The sequence below is a fragment of the Natator depressus genome, chromosome 19 (assembly GCF_965152275.1).
Source record: "Natator depressus isolate rNatDep1 chromosome 19, rNatDep2.hap1, whole genome shotgun sequence".
Lineage (NCBI taxonomy): Eukaryota > Metazoa > Chordata > Testudines > Cheloniidae > Natator > Natator depressus.
In genome coordinates this window covers 7,388,142-7,408,697 of record NC_134252.1, presented here as the reverse complement: position 1 = coordinate 7,408,697, position 20,556 = coordinate 7,388,142, and the positions used below count along the sequence as shown (strand labels likewise).

The 20,556-nt window shown below is 44.9% G+C and overlaps 1 protein-coding gene across 15 annotated transcripts in view; it reads right to left on the bottom strand.

Annotated features, from left to right (window-relative positions):
- MACF1 (microtubule actin crosslinking factor 1) overlaps positions 1-20,556 on the bottom strand; it is a 253,775-nt gene that overhangs the window by 100,327 nt on the left and 132,892 nt on the right. For 8 of the 15 annotated variants that reach the window (XM_074934500.1, XM_074934502.1, XM_074934505.1 and 5 more), the window contains 10 exons: positions 19,666-19,844; positions 17,985-18,123; positions 17,239-17,432; positions 16,546-16,708; positions 14,420-14,503; positions 14,078-14,185; positions 13,329-13,427; positions 11,578-11,730; positions 11,240-11,328; positions 10,292-10,427 (listed from right to left, as the gene is read on the bottom strand). In XM_074934500.1, coding sequence (XP_074790601.1) covers positions 10,292-10,427; positions 11,240-11,328; positions 11,578-11,730; positions 13,329-13,427; positions 14,078-14,185; positions 14,420-14,503; positions 16,546-16,708; positions 17,239-17,432; positions 17,985-18,123; positions 19,666-19,844 — 1,344 coding nt within the window. Of the gene's footprint in view, positions 1-650; positions 801-1,289; positions 6,654-10,291; positions 10,428-11,239; positions 11,329-11,577; positions 11,731-13,328; positions 13,428-14,077; positions 14,186-14,419; positions 14,504-16,545; positions 16,709-17,238; positions 17,433-17,984; positions 18,124-19,665; positions 19,845-20,556 lie in introns of those variants that run through there. The other 7 variants (XM_074934493.1, XM_074934491.1, XM_074934494.1 and 4 more) reach the window with 3 other exon arrangements.

Sequence of the window (20,556 nt, the reverse complement as noted above, 5' to 3'; positions counted from 1 at the left end):
AAGACACAATGATTTCATACGCTCACTGCCAGCATTCACAGGGTACGCCTACACTGCAAAAAAAAAAAAAAAAAAAAAAAAAAAAAACAATTCTCGGCACTGAGTCTCAGACCCTGGGTCAACTGACTCACGCAGCATAGCAGTGTAGTCATTTGGGCTCAGGCTGAGTGAGGGGGAGGGTCTCAGAGCCCAGCTCCGGTCCTAGCCCGAATGTCTACACTATCTGAGTTAACTGACCCGGGCTTTGGGACTCCATACCACGGGTTTTTTCTTTGCGGTGTAGACATAGCCACAGTAAAACAAAGGCTGGAAGAAACTGGATTCAAACAATATGTGTATCTGCTACAATGATTCATTACCATCCACCAATTCATCCAACTGTTCTCATCTGGCCAGGTTACAGTAATTCATTCCAGACAGCAAACCTAACTGTGAATTAAATGAATTTATTGTCTAAACACGGACGAAGACCTGAGCCAGAAAGAAAGATATCTTTTAGATCCCAGACTAAAGTTCCTCATCATACTCACAAGAGACAGTGAGCAGCTGCTAAAGCCCAGTGAGCCCGTGCATAAACCGCCCTAAAAGAACTAACCCAGAGAGAAGAGCACTGGAGCTGGACTAATTTTAGTACAGTGCCCCACCCTGACCTCAGCCTGATGCAGCAGGTCTTGCAGCGCTTCTAAATTCAGCTCCGCCGGTTGAACCTGTTTAATTTTCATCTCAATATCTCGGAGCACGGACAGATAAGACACCAGCTTCTCATCATGTTCCAGACAAAGCTGCTTGCTGAACACAATCTGCGGAGTCAAAAGACAAAACATACTTCAGATTTTGAGAGAAAAGTAAATCAGAATGAGATTATTTTAAAGAACTCTTAGCATTCTCTCTCTCAGCAATTTTCCACATTAGGGACTGCTCCCTTGCTAATCTTATCTACAAGATTTACTACGGAGAAATAAAACGTACTCTTTTTCCAACAAACCTTAAAAATAGCAACAAATCTGCAGTGTTATCATCCAACTGCTAAACAATGGGCTTATGTATCTGTCATTTATAAGTAATGTTCTCATAAAATATAACTGAGGTTCAAATGTTTCCCCCAATACATCACAGTTTCATTTGCCAAATCAACTCCAGCTACTATCTTCTGGGGCTGCAACTCCCAATAGGTGCTCTACATTCACTACATTTATCCTTCTTGCTGTCAACTTAGTCCTAAACCATGCTCATTTATATCAAAAATACATAAATACCCAGGAATTTAAAAAAAACAACACAACATTTACCTTGGCTGGTTTTGTAGATTCTCTTGAAAGTTCTTGCCATCTCTCCCTGTCTGCCATAGTTAAGCGTGGTTCTTGATCACCGTTGCTGTCGTCTCTGGTTATTTCCTGGGGTGTTTTTCCTTCTGATTTGAAGGTTGTAGAGGACCTTGCTTCATCCATGGTGAACTCTGTGGTTGTTTCTTTCAGAGTCTGTTTCTCTAGTTCAGGGATTACAGAAGATTCTAGATCACCTGTGGATTCCTCTCCGGTAATTAACTCTGGTATTTTTCTCTCTGCGATACACACTGTGGTGGATACCAGATCTCTGGTTTCCTCTTTGGTCATTGCTTGGGGTATCTTTTCCTCTGATTTATCTGTTACAGAAGTGTCCTTGCCATTTCTGATCTCTCTGATTGTCTCTTGGAGTGCATCTCTCTTTGGGGCAATGGTGAATTTCTGATCACCTTTGATATTCTCTTTCAGGCCCAACGCAGTCGCTTCCTTTTCTCTTTCAGGAACCTGTTTCTCGCTAATCTCTGTTTGTTTTTGTTCAGCAATGCTGCTCAGCAACCCACCAGCTGTTTTCTTGGTGGTGGTTTCACACACTGATTCCTGAATACTTGAGATCAATTCCTCCTTGATCTTCCTCATCAACGTTTCTTTGGAATCTGGGATAGGAAGGGACTGTTTTTCCTTGGAAGATTTCCCTAGTTTAGTGGTTTCTCCTGGGATACTGATCTGCTTTGGATTCTTTATCTCAGTTTTCTTCTTTCCCATGGGTTTTAGATCAGCCTCACTCAACATTTCTGGAGCACCAAGACTTCTGATCTCAAGAATTTTTGCCTCTGTTCTCTGTGGTGTAGTTTCAGCATGCTTCATTGGTATTTCATCTACAGGTTTGTCTTCAATATGCTTATCGCCAGTTGCAAGCTTGAAGGGTTCCTTAGCGTTTATGTAGACTATTTCTTCCTCTCCTTGATCCACAGAAACTGATTCTTTTGATACTGCCTCTACTGCTTTTGACCCCTCCATTCTCTCATCTAAGTTTCTCTGATCTACTTCAGAAGCCATAGCTGTAGCTTCTGTCTTTCCCAGAACCCCATCTTTATTGAAAAAGGCTCTCTCTATTCCTTCTTTGTCCCCATCACTTTGATACATCATTTCACTAGCAAATGATTGCTCTCTCCCTGCCTCCAGTCTCTCTCTTTTCTCTTCTATCTCCTCAGCTACTTCTTCCCTCTCCCTCAATTTCTCTTTCCAGGGTTCCTGTGATCTGTTTTTCCTAATCTCTCTTTTCTGGGTCTTAAATGCTGGAGATACAGGCATTGTGGCTAATACTAAGGGAGGCTCAGGGGACAATTCAGCCTCTCCTAAGAGCTGACCCACTACACCGTCCTCTGAAGTTTCAGGAGGAAGTGATTTCAGCACCTCTTTTTTCATTATACTCATTGTCTTATGTGATCGGTCAGAATCAGCATCTCCAGCTGCACTGTAGCCCATTGCTTCGCATCTAGCTTTGTGTTCATCATCATCAGTCATCTCCGTAGCAGGACTATCCATGGCCACACTTTCCTCTTTGGGTGTTCCATTTTGCAGTAGCTGCTGGGAGTGGCATTTATATTCTCTCCACTCTTCAGGATCAGATTTGTCATTGAGTATCCAAATGCCTTCCTGAACAGCCGCAGTTAATTTTTGGCTGATTAGTCCTCTTTCAACAGCTTCCTTTAAGCTCTCCCCAATATTAGTGTCAACAATCCCTCCAGCCATCATCTGGTTCGATGCAATGATTCTCACCATTTCTTCATCCACCACTTCCCGTTCCAAAGCAGACATCAGAGACAGTCTTTTGCCCGTAGCACCATCCACAATGCCACCAGTGTCTGCTTGAGCCTGCAGTACTCTCAAGGTGGGCAACAGGTCTATTTCCCCCAGCTTCACAGCCTGAGCACACGTCAGAGCGTTCCCTGTCACCTTGTCCTTGATTGCTCGGAAAGGAACAAGCTCCAGATACCTTTGTCCAGATTCAATGTCAATTTTACATTTCTTTATAAATTCTGAATAGGGAATGATCATACAGCTCTCAGGATCTACAATTCCATGTTTCATATCGGAAGACAACACTGCCTTTTCCATAACTGGCTCAGATAACAATCCTTCCTTTACAGCTTTAGACAAAGCCAGCCTCTGGCCAGAAACAGGGTCAATAACACTTCCACTCAAAGCCTGTACTTCTTGGACTTCACCGTGAAAGTCCAAGTTAATCAGCCCTAATGACACTGCCTTGGGTAAGGATACAAGCTCCTTTCTTTCTGGATGAACATACTGGTGCAGACACACACTTTCACACTTTATGAGTTCTTTGCAGAAGTCTTGATCTATCAATCCATGTTTCATTGCATTATTTACTGAAAGTCTCATTCCAGACATGTGGTGAATAATTCCTCCATCTGCTATCTGTTTGGTCAAGAGTTGAAGGGCTTTCCCCTTATTGAGAAGCCCTTTTTCAACTGACTGGACAATAGTTAACGGTTCTTTAGTTTTAGGATCCATAATTCCACATGTTTCAGCCTGTAATCCAATGAGTTTCTGTCTAGTTTCATCTTCAGCATCTTTTCCTTTAGAAGCTTTCTCTAACTTTATAAGTTCCTCTTGACTAGAGGGCTCGATCAAGCCAAGATTTAAAGCCAAAGTGACTGATATTTTTTTGCCTCGTTTCAAGTCAACAATTCCTCCAGTAACTACTTGTCCTTCTAAAATTCTCAATGCTGTTTCCTCATCCAGTAGGCCAACCTCAGCCGCACCCTTGACAGAGTAGACAATATTACTATATGGGTCGAGAACACCACTTATAACTTTATCAGATGTGAGTACCTCATGCAGAAGTTTCTCATCCATCAGACCTTCACTAATGACTTCTTCGGTGGTTAACGATTCACATGTGTGAGAGTCAAAGAAGCCATTGAACATTTTCATTTTCTCCATCAGTTTAACAGCTGTGTGGCTGGACACTACACCACAAGCTACGGCTTCATTCAGAAGAAGATTCTTGCCCATCTGCTCATGGTATATACCCCCACCTTGGAGCTGTGCCACCAGCATTGTTAAAGTGCAGTCTTCTCCCAGTTCCATGGAATGTTTGGGTAGCACAGAAGTTTCACTAATACTGAAATCAACTGATAAATCTTCCACATCCGTTTCTTCTACTTCCAATACTCTTGCGCTTTCAGTTTTTTCTGTTTCTCTTTCTTCCATTTGCTTCTCATCTCCGGTTTTAAGAGGCACGATTTCCTCTCTTTTCACTGATCTGTTCTTAGCTTTTTCCTTATTCAACAAATTCTTATCCGTAATAGCTTGTGTCTCTATTTCAGATTCCACCCTTCTCTGAGTTTTCTCTTGCATGATTTGTGGTTTCTCAGTATTCTCTGATTCATCCATAGATATGTAGGTTTCTTTTCTCACACCATCTCTTACCATTTCAGGTGCTCTATCTTTGACTTCGTCTATTAAAAGTTTAGCACCACTGGAATCTATCCCCATCTCCACCAGCGTTTCCTTTGCTTCTCTGGGCTTTATCTCAAAGCTGATTCTAATGGGGTCATTAGCAGATTCTTGCCTAGACAATTCTATTTGATTTCCATTCCTGGTTATAGTCAGCCTTTGTTCTCTTGCAGATTCAGAATCAATTTCACTCTGAATGGAAGCTTGCTTTGCAGAAATCTCTTCCTGTTCCTTCAGATTCAGAGTTTTTTCTTTATACTTTGATGGAAAACTTCCAATTTGTATCACTGGATTTTTATCATCTAGAGAAGTATTTTCTGACACTTCTTTCTCTTCTTTCAAAGCGGTAAATTGAAACTCAAGTTGCTTCAAAGCCAAATCATTACAGGGCTCCCTTTCAGTAGTTGCACTCTCCCAGTCTCCTGTCTCCTCAAGGACTTCCAGACCTTTGTAACCATCCTTGTTAACGTCCAACAGGTGAGTACTTGATCCATTTTCTTGAGCTTGTATAACGGCTTTAGTGAGATCATTTAACTCCCCATCGACTAGGAGCAGCTTGTGGCCATTGTGGATGTTGATATAGCTGTGGGTCATCAAATGGAATATCAGCCTATCATCATCACTCCTTAGTAGAGGGTGACTTTGGTCTTCATGACTCCTTCTTGCAGAGCCCACACTCAGTTTGCTTCTGGCTGCAGAGCCTGCCAGCTGCATACTGGGCATCACGTCAGGTATGACGGTAGATTTTAGCTTCTTGGCAACATCTCTCTCCAAGATGCCATGCTCTACTGCTTTCTTCCAGGTCAAGACCTCTGTGGTTTCTGGTATGAAGAGAGCCTTGATGAGTTGCCTGTTACTAAGAATCTTATGAGCCAATTCAGTGGACAGGATGCCCTGCTCTAGGGCATCTGCAACTGGGAGGATCTCGCCTGACTCGGGCCACAACAGCCCCATAAAGGACCAAAGGGATTCCAGGATCACCAGCGCAATCCTCGAGGCTACTAAATCTCTCTTTACTGCTTCATCTATTGTCAGTCTCTCTCCCGTGACAGTATCTATAATGCCACCTGTCTGAAGCTGTCGGATCAAGAGTGCACATGCCATATCCTGGTCAATCAAATTATGTCTCACTGCCTCGTCCACAGTCAGTCTGTGCCCCGTTCTGGGGTCTACAATGCCCCCAGCAAAAAGCTGGGCTTCCAACAGCCGCACAGTGACCTGCCTATCTATTAGCCCCTCCTGGACAGCACGGAAGATGCTCACTTTCCTACCTGATTTCAGGCTCACCATCCCACCTGCCAGCTGCTTGATGGGCAGCAATCTCAGGCCAGTCTCCTGGTGAATGATACATCGCTGCATTAGCTCAGTCAAGCTGATTTTCTTGGCTGTGTTGGGGTCAATCAAATTCCTGCAAGATCTCAGGCGAGAGGCCAGTTTTGAGTGAAGCTGAGTAGTTATGAGGCCTTCTTGAACAGCCTTTTCCAAGCTGATCCGGCCCTGACCTGAAGGGTCTAGAAAACCCCCTGTAACAAGGTGAACTTCTAAAATCTTCAGTCCAACATCCTCACTGATCTTTCCCTCTTCTATTGCAGAAACTGTGGGCAGAAACCGTTTTCCTTCCAAGCGAATTTGACGTATCAGAAGAAGGGTATCCTGCAGCTCCTGCAGCAGCTGGAGAGTCCTGGGATCGATAATGTCTCTTGCCAGGCCTTCTGCCAAAGAGAGCTTCTCGTTGGTCTCAGGAACGACTAGGCCAGACGTGATAACCTGAGCCTCCAGCAGTACAAGGCCTGTGTCCTGGTCAATGAGACCTTTCTGCATGGCACCAAAGATAGGGAATATTTCCACTGTGCCCAAGTCTATCACTCCCGCAACTGTGTCACATCCCTAAAAATGGAGAGAGAAAATAAAAATCAAATCAGAACCACAGAGGCTGCTAAAAGCAAACCATCATTTCGAGCAACTACAGTGCATCAAGTCCATGGATGTCTCAGATTCCAGGACAAGGAAAAACAAAACAAAAAGCCTAAAAAGACTAGAGAGCAGATCCCAACGGGTACGACATGCAAGGCCGAGTGCATCTGAGCGAGACGCTCAGGTAAACCACTCTATATTTTCTAGCTTGCATGTTGTTTTAGAGCTCATCTAGCCTCCTGTGTGGCAGCACTGAGACATTTCGACACCCATCGTTACAATAACGCAGCAAAGCGGCAAAACCCCAGCTTTCTAACGTCCCACGGAACAACCAACAGATAGAGAGAGAGACACCTTTAGACAGACATGCACTTTAGCCTTTCAACACTTCAATGCAAAAGGGGACAGACAATATGAACCCTGTTTTGTGCTCCCGATGAGGCAACAGGACAAAAGGAAAAGCACCTTCAGTGGTTCAGAAATCTCCCACTGGTGTAGTCGCTCCCACAGGGCCTGCCAGGCAGATCTGCAGTGCCAGCCACCAACAGGAAAGAGGGAACCCCGTGGCAGATACCAGCTTGCCAGCGACAGCAGACCGGCCATGCGCCAAAGGGCAGGGAAGAAGCCTCTGCCCATGCAAGCAGGCTCTAGTGCAGCGTTCTCTGGCACTGTCACCACAACTTCCCTCCCTGGAGTATTTCAGAAATGACTAACTCTCCAGTAGCTCAGGCCAGGCCTCGGGGAAAACACAGCTCTAGACTACACTAGGTGCCAGGGTGGAAAGCACCATGGTCAGGACTGAGGCTCCAAAAATAGCACCCACCTCAAGTATTTCTGGAAGGTCTTTTTTCTTGGTGTTATGAGCACAAGCAGGGGAATGCTCAGGAGGGAGCAGGATTCTCAAAGATGACGAAATGGGAATGAGCATCCCCTATAGTATGTACACCAGAGCTCCTGCTTTCTACACTCCCGTTGCTCAGGTATGAGAGCCTGGGACACTGGGAGATACCCCAGAGGGAATCCCATGCAGAGGGGAAATACGGGAATCTGGATTTTGTGAATAATGCTATCAGTTCAGTTCATATCTTTAAGACGCTCAAATTTCTGTTTGCAGACGTGTCCCTTTATAGTCCCATGAGAACGTTCAACAGGACGTGGCAGCTTGGATATGGCACCCACAAACACACAACTTCCAGCGAGTTGGTCTGGATTTACCCTCACGCTCTTTTTTACAGGGTGGATGGGGGGGAACTATTAGAAGGCTCTTAAACTCTCTAAGAGCACTGCCAGAACCCAGCATGCACATTCCATCCTCAACAAGCCACAGAAAGACAGAGGAAGAGAGAGAGGACATAAAAGGCTTTTACTTACCAGAGTTGCAGGGTGTGCCTTGAGCAGTTAAAGACAGAGCCTTATGGAGCAGCTCAGCCGTATCACACACACAGTGTAAAGCTTGGTGTTAGCGTCCAGCATGCGACTGTTTTGTTTTGCAAAAAAGAACCCCCCACGCAGGTCGTCCTCGTTCCGCTTTGTGTGGGGTGTGTGTTTAAAGTTCCGGAGGGTTAGTTAAACTTGTAAGCAAGGATGTCAGTTAATCGTAACAATACTTGACATGAAACACAAACTGTACAGGGACACATCATGCTCAATGTAGCGCGAGCTGCAGTTTTGCTTTGGTTTCCTCGTTTTAATTTGATACCCTTTCACTGAGTCTCGGATGTTTCCAGCAAGCAAATGTTAAAAATTCTCCATGTGCTCCCTTCTACAATGAAGCAACCATACCATGAAGCGATGATAGCCCTAAAGATACTCCCTCATACGGGCCAAGTATCCATAACAGAAGCCCTAAAGTGCCTCTTATAAATAGTTCTAATCCCATCCCACTTTTGGGCTTCACAGAGAGTGCCAGTGACTGCTCTCCGTGCTAATCTTGGTTAGCCGGGAGGCCACAAATCTGGGGGCCTGTCATAATTAGGAAGCAAAGTACACCCCTTTCGGCAAAACAGAAATGTAAAAGGAAACTGACACCCCCCAAATGTTTTCATGCTGTATAAATAAAACACAGCAAACTGTAGGGAAGACTTTTGTATGAAAGCATTTTTCTTTCTGCGGGAGGAGCAGGGAAAGGAAAGAATCCGCATCCCACTCGCTTTGGACCTGCAGGGACATTTTTAGCTTCTTTTCTGGCAGCAGTGAGGTAGGTGGGATTAATGACATGACAATTTAACTGGGGAGATTGCTACCTCTAAGCTCGGAGTCATTGCTGAAATGGCAGCATGACTTTTCTGCTGCTGGCAAAGTAAAAAAAAAAAAAAAATCACTGGACCGAGACATCTGAACCAGGATAGAAATACGTCTCTTTAGATAGAAATACGTGTGCTTCATTTTTATGCATATAGCACTGAAAGTGTGGGAGTTTAGATTTCCCATAAATAAACTCAATGGCCTTGTCATCCTTTTCACTTGATCTGCTGGACTGGGATTCACTATCTGACCCCATTTCAGTTTTGGCTATCACAAAATCACGTCCATCTTGGCCAGTGCTTCAAAATACAGGGAGCTAGCAAGCAAACAGACAGAGATATCCATTGGACACATATATACACATTTACATACACATACAGGTATATCCATGAGTGACTGAAGACAGCTAACACCAATAACGGAGGTGATAAGAAGGAACTTCAAACCCTTCCCACCTAGCGCATGAGTGTAACATGAAACGAAGATTGACAGGAACATTATCGGATGCAAATGGGAGATGGACAGGGGTCCAGCTACTCAGTCAGTGAAGGTTTCTCAGATTAGCTGAGGGTCTATCAAGGGGATGATGCAGGGCTGCATTCCACACAGAGAGGAACTCAATTTCCTACTATTCAAGGCAAGTCTATTTCTTACTAGTGCATTCCACAATTTATGCCTGGAGGTGTGAAAAAGGTTGCCCATACACCAGTCTCTATGCAGCTGATCTTCTGGCAAGAGACGTAATCAAAATGTCCTTACAGGAAGTGCTTAATTTGTGCCAGGGCTGAGCCCTGGCACCTCTAGGCTCAGCAGTTCAGAGCCCTGGCACCTCTGAGCTTGCTGCATCAGCTATGAATGTAAAAAAAATGCTGGAGCCCCAGCACCTAATTGCTTGAGCCCTGGCACCTCTCATTGCAAATTAAGCACCGCTTGCAGGTCTCACCCAGGTCCTACATGACTGTACGCTCTCTATTTTAAAAGAACTGAAAGGACACCCCCATGGCCACTCTGTCTCCTTATTAGATCAGATGTCCACCTCCCTTCTTTCCCATTACAAGATTAAGTCAACCCTGTAGCCTGGGGATCAGCCCTGATCAACAACACTGCAGAGGAGACCCATCCCCTAACAACCTGGAACAGAATACGAAAACCTCTTCTACTCAGCCTCCAATGACCAACTCAGCCCGGACCCCCGAGTGCAATGTATGGGACAAAATGGAAGAGTGGCTGATCACGTGAGATTAAGGACAAAGCAAACAGGCTGTGAATGGCCGGTGGTCATGAGACACGCAACCAAGCAAAGCCTCTTTCATGCCCTGAGGAAAGGTAACTCAGATCTATGCGATAGACGGGATGGGAAAAGGTACCTTGTGCTCCGTCTCCTGGGCCAGATGGCTCTGAAGCTGTTGGAACTGTTCCGCAGAGTCGCTGCAGAGCTGATGGTAAGTGTCCTTTAGGGCACTGAGTTGGGTGGAAATTTGTTCCTTCTCCTGGTCAGAAAGCCTGCAAGATGGGACAGGAAATCTCTTCATGGAGTCCGAGAAAGTGACATGCAGCTCCATGTATTTCAGATTTTCTCCTCCGAATACAAAATGGCAAGCACATAATGGAATCCCCCTCTCACACTGCTCATGCCTCCGCTGAAGGGTTAAGTGCATTGCCATGCCAGTCACACTCAGCTGAGCACAGGGACCGAATCAGGAATGAAACTAAGCAAAATAGCTGAGGTTGTGAATTACCAGGATGGGGTGAAACCCTCGCAAGAGAATTCAATGGTTTTGCATTCCATTTCAAATGCACAACAATGGTTCCATTTGGGGGGGAAAGTGACAGTATGTCGTTTTCCTATACAAAAAATGGGCCTATTTTCATTCACATGGTCCAATTTTCAAGCTAAAATCCACTAAATTATCAAAGCTCCTCAATTCTGTTCCCACTGAGATGCATTTGTATATTTAAATACACAGGATTTGAATTTTTATGCTTCAGGGCAAAATGGGTCATTTTAGCCAAAAGCAAAGTTTCTGGGTTGTAAAATGGCCTGGAACAAAATTGGGAATCTTTATTGGGGCGAATTTTTTGATAAAGCTTGCCATTTTCACATACACCTGGTCACCATTCACAACGGTCACCTGGATTCGAAGAATACCTGCCCACCCATGGAATCTCATCAGTGTGTTTGAGTAATCTGGCCATTAGAATAACTTGAGGTTAATTTCCTTTGTATTTACCATCACCTTTTCTTCTGACAAAGAGGTGTACTACCCTTCCCCACTCTCCTTTCTCTTATTCACCACTATTTGTATTGTACTCACTTGTGGCTATGTTTTGCAAGGAAGATCTGTGCAGTTTTGATGGCCTCTGAGACCTGCTCTTTCCTTGCAGCCAGCTCCTCATTTAGAGCCTGTTGAGAACAAGAGGAAAGCTAAATTCCAGGTTGGAAAGAAGGGAAGCAATTCCCCTGAGGTTACAGCACATGCTCAGTGTTACACAGGAGGCATCAAGGTTGCTTTCCTTCAGTGGTTTTGGAAAGCTCAGTTGGAAATAGCAGGATAATGTAGTTTTAGTGTGTGTAAGAGCAGTATGAAAATGACTAGGTACAGCTACCATGCACATACCAGAGAGAGGGAGGGACACAGGTCTCCTGATTTACCTGCTGCTCCGAGATGGATTTCTCAATGTCTCCCAGCTCTTTGCTCTTGAGTGGACCAGTCCTGACTTGCGTGCTCTGTTTCAAACCAGAGACCCAGCCCAGGAGTTCTTTCACCTTGTCCACATGCTCCTGCTTCTCTTCCTCTACTGCTTTCTACACATGGGGGAGACAGGAAAATATCCTGCATTAATGTACAGAGGGGCCCAGAATTACTGCAGCCAGAGCCCAGCACCAATCAGGCATAGAGCCGTTTGGTGGAAGGAACTGAAATAGGCTCTAACCAGGAAATGGGAACGGGGTCCGAAGCAGAGGAAGAATCACTGGCAGAAACTGACCACTGGGCCTGGGAGTTCTGAATGTATTAATTATGACTTTAGAATCACAGAATCGCAGGGCTGGAAGGAACCTCAAGAGGTCTCTAGTCCGGTCCCCCGCACTCATGGCAGGACTGAGTATTATCTAGATACTACCTGACAGGTGTTTGTCTAACCTGCTCTTAAAAATCTCCAATGATGGCAATTCCACAACCTCCCTAGGCAATTTATTCCAGTGCTTAACCACCCTGACAGTTTTTCCTAATGTCCAACCTAAACCTCCCTTGCTGCAATTTAAGCCCATTGCTTCTTGTCCGATCCTCAGAGGTTAAGAAGAACAATTTTTCTCCCTCCTCCATGTAACAACATTTTATGTACTTGAAAACTGCTCTCATGTCCCCCCTCGGTCTTCTCTCCTCCATACTCAACAAACCCAGTTTTTTCAATCTTCCCTCATAGGTCACGTTTTCTAGACCTTTAATCATTTTTGTTGCTCTTCTCTGGACTTTCTCCAATTTGTCCACATCCTTCCTGAAATGTGGCACCCAGAACTGGACACCATACTCCAGCTGAGCCCTAATCAGCACAGAGTAGAGTGGAAGAATTATTTCTCCTGTCTTGCTTACAACACTCTTGCTCATACATCCCAGAATGATGTTTGCTTTTTTTTTTTTGCAACAGAATTACACTTTCACTCATCTTTAGCTTATGATCCACTATCACCCGCAGATCCCTTTCCGCAGTACTCCTTCCTAGGCAGTCATTTCCCATTTTGTACTCCACTGATTGTTCCTTCCTACGTGGAGCACTTTGCATTTGTCCTTATTGAATTTCATCCTATTTTCTTCAGACCATTTCTCCAGTTTGTCCAGATCATTTTGAATGTTGATCCGATCCTCCAAAGCACCTGCAACCCCTCCCAGCGTGTTATCGGCTGCAAACTTTATCAGTGTACTCTCTATGCCATGATCTAAATCATTGATGAAGATATTGAACAGAACTGGACTCAGAACTGATCCCTGTGGGACTCCACTCGTTTTGTCCTTCTAGCTTGACTGTGAATCACTGATAATTACTCTCTGGGAACGGTTTTCCAATCAGTTCTGCACCCACTGTATAGTAGCTCATCTAGGTTGTATTTTCCTACTTTGTTTATGAGAAGGTCATGCGAGACAGTATCAAAAGACTTACTAAAGTCAAGATCTACCATATCTACCGCTTCCTCCCCATCCACAAGGCTTGTTACCGTGTCAAAGAAAGCTATCAGGTTGATTTGCCACGATTTGTTCTTGACAAATCCATGCTGACTGTTACTTATCACCTTATTGTCTTCTAGATGTTTGCAAATTGATTGCTTAATTATTTGTTTCATTATCTTTCCGGGTACTGAAATGAAGCAGACTGGTCTGTAATCCCCTGGCTATCAAATATCCTTACTTCCTCTTCTTCCAGCCGCCGGAGAGCATCACTGATGTACTTCACGTGCTGCGTGGTTAACGTTACCAACGCTGTATAGCGAGTCCGTAAATCCATGAACTAAAAACAAAAAACAAAAAAACAAACCACCATGCGTCAGTCAGAACTCTGGCTTATACAACCACAGTACTTTACAGGGTGAGAAATGGATACAGAACCTCTCATTCGGAAAGATCCCCAAGCACTTCACAGACTAGATACGTTACAGTACCACTGAAATGCAGCAACTCTGAGATGGAGGGTGGCAGCCACCTGACGCACTGCATGCTGCACAACAGCGAGGGGGCAGGGGAAGTTTTGGTCGAGGACACTGGGGAAAACCTACTCTCATAAAAAGACCACGGGATCTTTAATATCCACACGGAGCAGACAGGACCTTGGTTTTTAAAGGTCTCATCCAAAAGATCCACACACAGTATACTGCATGGTACTCTGTTTATTTACCTTGGAAGGATGAAGGGCTGAGTCGACCCTGTTGGGATTTGAACCTGTGGTTCCAAGGAGTCTAGGTATTTCATACCTGAAGCTTAGAGCACTAAGCCATCCTCTCTGGCTAATAAAAAAAACAGTGAGGGTGGAAATTTTTATATAAGAGTTCAGCAGAAAGGAGCTATTTTCACAGACAGGCCGCTCGTCTGTCTTCTAGGAGCAGAGGAACCTCTCCCCACTCCTCTCCCATGCAAGGCCAGGCAGGCAGGCAGGCTGCTTACCTCTTGGGTGATCGCATCCGAGGAGGAATGCATGCGTCTGCGTTTCATGGGAGATTTCTGCTGTGATTCCACAAACGCCCTGTATGTCATGAGCTGCAGCTCATAGTCCTGGAAATAAAAGAAGGCAGGGTGTGTGTTGGGGGGGGAGGATTTTGAATTGTTACCTATTTATTCTAAGATTGGCATTTTCAAGTCTTTCCACACACAGAGCCAGAACACCAAAGCCAACAATAGAGGAGTTTTGCCTCTCTCCTGGCTTAGGAGAACGGAAGATGCAGGCAATGATTGTGCAGTTGACACCAAGCTCTGTGTTCGCCTCGGATTTAAGAAACATGTCATTACCTTGACAGCAGCAGAGTATTGCTGTGAGAATTTCTGACACTGGTCCAGCTTGGCTTGATTTCTGTCGATTACCACAACCAAAGCCTTTGACAAAAAAGAAAAAAGAAAAAAAGATTTTTCCCCCCTGCCTTTTCAATGAAATTTTCCGCTTATTTCCTCTTTGACTCCTGACCACGTCACTTTCATATTGACCTTGTTCTCTAGAGTCCTCCAGCAACAGAACATTCCTGCCCTTCCATCTGCCTATACATTAAAGAGACACTATGCAAGGTTTGTGATCCTCTAAGTCTGACCTCCTGTATAACAGACCATAGAACTTCCCTAATACAATTCCCCAAGCATGTCTTTTAGTAAAACAACTAGTCTTGATCTAAAACTTGTCAGTGATGGAAAATCCACCATGACCCTTGGTCAATTGTTTCAATAGTTAATTATATTCACTGCTAAAAATTTATATCTTATTTCCAGTTTGAATGTGTCTAATTTCAACTTCCATGTATTGAATCATGTGAGATCTTCCTCTGGTAGACCAAAGAGCCCATCATTAAATATTTGTTTCCCATGAAGATAGCTATAGACTGTCATCAAGTCACCTCTTAACCTTCTCTTGGTTAAGCTAAATAGATGGAGCTCTTTGAGTCTATTACTTTAAGGCATGCTTGTTACTCCTTTAACCATTCTTGTGGCTCTTTTCTGAACCTTCTCCAATTTATCAACATCCTTCCTGAATTGCGGGCACCAAAACTGGATATAGTATTCCAGAAGCAGTCGCACCAGTGCCAAATACAGTTGTTAAAAAAACACTCTTCTCCTACTCAAGATTCCCCTGTGTATGCATCCCAGGATCGCATTAACTCTTTTGGCCACAGCATCACATTGGGAGCTCATGTTCAGCTGATTGTCCACCATGATCCCCAAATTCTTTTCAGAGTCACTGCTTCCTAGGATAGAGTCCCCTATTCTGTAAGTATGGCCCACACTCTTTGCTCCTAGATGTACACATTTACATTTAACAGTCTTAAAACACGTATTGTTGGCTTTCACCACGTGATCCAGATCATTCTGAATCAGTGACCTGTCCTCTTCTTTATTCACCTCTCCCCCACAAGTTTGTGCCCTTTGCACACTTCATCAGTGATGAATCTCTATAATCTGCATAAGCTTTCTTGACACTTAAAGATTCTTTGCTATGATGAAGTGGCTTATATTTCTTGTTAAACAGCCATTTTAATTTCAGCTCTTTCAGTACAGAGAGGAAGACATCAGTGTTTGTCAAACAAGAAACACCCAGTCAATAGGAGGAAAACATTGTCCTTTCTTTAAAGCCCATTCAGAGTATTTATTTGCTGCTCAAGGAAGGAGCTGGACTAAGACCAGTGAAGACACACAGCTTATTTACAGAACAGGTACAGAGGCACACTTCTCCCACAACGTCCCACCAACATGCCTCAGCACTTCCAGGAGTGTAGAAGGTAGCTCAGCCTCTGTGGCCATTTTACGGAGACAAGAAGGGAATATTATCTAGATCTCTCTCTTCCTTAAGTACTGTAGCATGAGCGCTTCACCATCTTTAATGCATTTATTCTCACCACAACCCTGTGAGGCAGGGCAGTGCTACTATCCCCATTGTGAGGATGGGGAACTGAGGCACAGAGAAGCTATGGCCCAGATTTAAACCCCCAACTCCACTGAAATCAATGGAAGTTACGCACCTAAATACCTTCAAAAATCTGTCCCTGAGTGACTTGCCCAAGGTCACCCAGGCAATCTGTGGTGGAGCAGAGGCTTGTACCCAGGTCTCCCATGCCCCAGGCTAGCACCCTAACCACCGGCCCTTTGTTCCTCAGTGCCTCTGATGGAACCACTAGGCGCTACCAGGAGACCATAGGTGAATGAATTGCTGACAGTGGTAACATTCAGTAATTACCCTTCTGGGGGGCCATCTGCTCTGGTAAGCTATAGGTGAATGCACACACATTATTGCAAATCCCGTGAGTCATTCAGCCCTTAAGAGAACAAAGATTTGAAGCTGACAAGAGAAAAGATTTATTTAAAAAAAAAAAATACTTGTCCGACTCCTTTCAGCAACCCTATTCCAGTTAGAAAAGCGCCATTTTCTCTCTCACCGTCTGCTGGCTCAGCTGCTCAGAGAGCACCTTGCTGTCCTCTGCTTGCCCAGGTTTCATCAATTCCTGCTGGGCAGTGGTCTCCTCAATCCACTGGATCAGCTCTCCGTGACACTCCCTGTAATCCCCCAGCACCTCCTGGATACTCTCCAGATCTGAACAGCTGAAAGGACGAATGCAAAAAGGAAACCATCACCAAACTCAAATCATTGCATCAAAACAATGGCTCCAGGTCCAGCCACATGCAGAGAAACCGCTAAAGCCGATGCTTCCCCGGGGATATTTATAGAAGCCACAGGTACAGCTCTGCAGGACAGGGAGCATGAGGGGCGTTTCCAGCCAAGCTATGGTTTGTTAAGGGTGACAATGTCTCCAACCAGTAAAGATCCAGATCAGAACTGAACGGAGTTCCAAGAATCAGCCTGGCAAAGGTTAGCAGCTGCTAAGGGAGCTGTAGGATAGGCCGGGGGTGTTAAAGCAGGGAAAGAGAGTCAAGAACTCAAAAGATAGAGAACAAAGTCCTGCCATTCCCTCAGATGGGAATAGTTCCTATATTTAATGGTGGGATTTGCCACCCTGGCTGCGAGCAGAAGTTACAACTGGAAAAAGGCCATTGCTATTTCCAAGTCTGGCACAAGCTTCCATCAGAGGCACAGCCAGCAAAGCAGCAAGCACAAGAAGGGAGTAACTCACCGGGTTTCAATCTGAGAGCCAACTCTCTGCCAGCGATCCCACAGCTGGGCTCCCTTCTCCTGGTACCGCTCCAGGTCCATGCTGCGCTCTTGCTTCAGACGATACAGCTGCTCTCCCGTGATTTTAGCCTTTGCCACATCCTCTTCCAACGTCGAGAACACAGCGCTCTTGTTCTTCGCATCACCGAGCCATTGCTTTAACAAACAACAAGACAGCTAAATCCATATTACCATGACCAGAAAGTTTAGCTGAATTTGCTGTTGCAAATGTACAACATGGAATTCTCCAATCAAACGTAAGCAGGTAAATGTACAGAACAGTTAAGACAGGAGAGAGAAATATCTAGCTCTGCCTTGCGTTGCCCTGTGGAGTTTAGGAACAATGATCAGCTCCATCATCTCCACCATCTGGCTGCATCTAGGACCAGGAGATGCAAAATGTAGGGACCTGTAGCCCAGCCCAGAGCAAGTCATAACGGTGCATTTGGCATCGCAGAGTTACGCACGCTGCGGCTGCCGAGCGCAATTAGCACCAGCGGTGCAAAAAAGCCCAGGCAGCTGTTCTACCTACAGTTCACAAAGCAGTAAGGATTTTGTCGACTCAGTTAAAGCCTCCAATCACTCACCAATGAGCAGGTGGGGTGGACCACAATGCAAATTCAGTAAGGAAAGGGGAGAGTGCCAGAGCTCAAGACTGGAGTGATGCTAGTTTCTACTGGATGCTATTGGAAGCATAATGTTACCAACCCGTAATGTAGCTCTGTGAGACTGAATAGCTGTTAGATCAGCAGGGACTGCTTCCTCTTGGCTCAGTTTAACTTCATATCCTTTGACCAGGGACTCTGCTCCTTGGGTACTACGAACAATAACATCCACCGTCTTTAACCTATCGTGTAAAGACAAGAAAGAAACGTGACTTCTCGAACTGAGGATGTTCTGTATTGTAAAGTCATTTGGATCATAAGCTGCGGAGAGGAACAGAACAGCTCGCTCTGGATCATACCCAACATTCACATTTGAATAGCAGGAAGAGAGATCCATAATGGAACCTAGATTCTCAGGGGAGAAGCCAGTGAACACAAGCCCCTGTATATGCCCCTGAAATTCTAAAACACCTTCAAGTAAAACGGAAGGGATCAAACAGAACAGAACACAGAAGCAGCATAATCTAGTGGTCTGAGTTCTAGGACGAGAGACTGGAATACCAGCATTTAACCCCAGTTCTAACAGCAACTCCAACACGTCACTTCATCTCAGCGTTCCCATCCCCAAAGTGGGAATAATTAGTTACTTTTGTACAACACTCTGAAAGGGAAAAGCGCTATATAAATGCTACGTGTACTTACTGCTTACCTCCCTCATGGGCTATCGTGAGGGTTAGTGCTTGGGAAGTACAAGCGTAGTAGGGATACTATTGGCAAGCAAACTACAGATGCCAGCTCTAAGGACCACCCTTAAAGTAAAGCCCAGTGCGAAGCAACCTCAATGTTCCCAGTACATATTGTCTGGCCTTCAATTAATAAGTTGCCAGAGAACCTGTTTTTGTTGGTGTTTTGGGAGGTGCCTTATTACAGTTTTCACGGTGTATCTCAGAACAAGAAATGCATGCTTGGCTGTGTCATGTTAGGGTCCTACAGCAGTGAGTCAGTGAGAACTCCTCCATCTTCCCTGTTCTTTGCTGGCCAATATTGTTTCATTGGGTCCTTGCACTCGCTCATCTGCCTGTCTGTATCCATCAGTTGTCTCTTGTCTTATACCCAGACTGTAAGCTCTTTGGGGCTGGGACCATATTTCTGTTTTGTTTCCATAGAGCCTAACACAACGAGGTCTGGTCCATGCCTATGGCTACTAGGTGCTAAATAATAACAACTTCTTAGGCTGGGTCACCCTTGTCAACTGCCTGCTTTTGTCAGCTCTTGATTGTGCTGATGAGAAGTTCGGATGTAATAGCACTGAACATAGCAAGCTGTAATAGCAAGAGGCGTTCTGTACATTTTTCCCACCCAGCTCTGCCAATGCACCTCAACCCTGACCTACAGTGGCCCTGGGTATTCCAGCCCTGCACCAGCTTCCACCCCCACGTACTATACCCCCAGCCACATAACACCTGAGCACAGATTGTTCATCATGGTGAATTTTGCCAGACTGATAGATAAACTTGAACCATTTCCCAGTTGAATGCTGTATCTGAAACCCAGCTGTCTGGAGCACTGAGTCACCTCAACACTAACACTCAAATATTCTGGAGCACCACTGCCTGGCACCCCTTGCAGCTCTTGAATTTGCAGCATCTCCTAGACATTCCTAAGCCCCGTTAAGAAGCATGAGAGCAATTCCCACCCTCACCCAGTTTCAGAGAGGGGAGCCATGCAAATTCTGCCCATATAGAATTCTCTCAGCTCCAGAAAATAGGCATGTTCTGACTCACTTATCCAGGTAGATGGAAGAAAGTCCATACACGTGATCCATCTTCTCTACCAGTAGATTGAGCTCAGAACGCAAGTGTGGGGCACTGGACCCAGTTGGAGACTTGTGTAGGAAGCTGTCACATTTCTCAGAAACGTGCTGCAAGTCGGACTTCAGCTGCCGTAAATCCTCCTGCATACGCTGTGTGGAAACAGAGAATTAACATCAGAATAAAGTGCAGACACCCAGGAGACGGAAGCAAAAGTGAACAGGATAAGATGCAAGGAGCGCCTGGTATCAGACATTTCCAGCTTAAAATTCTATTTAGCAGAATCATTTCAAGTCTAAATGGGCTTGTAAATTCTGCAGAATTCACCATTTTCTTCATTCCTTTCCATTATCAGATCAGGATGCTCTGGTCTCAGTGGGTGCAAAGGCCACCTGCAGTCAGTGCTTTGGAAACTGTTGCTTTTTATAACTTTTTAAAGAAGGAATACTTTATGCAATGGATGTTTGCCCAGCCAGCCTATGAAAAAGGCAATATGTGCTAGTCTCAGCACATAAAAAGGAGAGAGATCTTTGCAGATTTCTTCCTGGGGGTTTATATTTCTCCTCAAGTGGCCACTCAGTGGATTGAGGGATAGGCCCAGGTAATATGACCATAGACATTTTCCCCTTGGGGATCTGAAGCGAGGAGACATTATGGGGTGGGTGAAGGTGTAAAATGCAAAAAGGCGGCAAGGCAAGAGAACAAAGATACCTTCATTGTCTTTCTGACCTAAGAGTAAAACGTTCCATCTACAAGATTGCTATGTGAAGCAGATGAAGATGAGAGGGGAGTTCCCTATATAAAATTTATGCCAGGGTATCAATGACCTGTGAAGCAGCTCTCTTAAGACCAACAGTGGGTTCC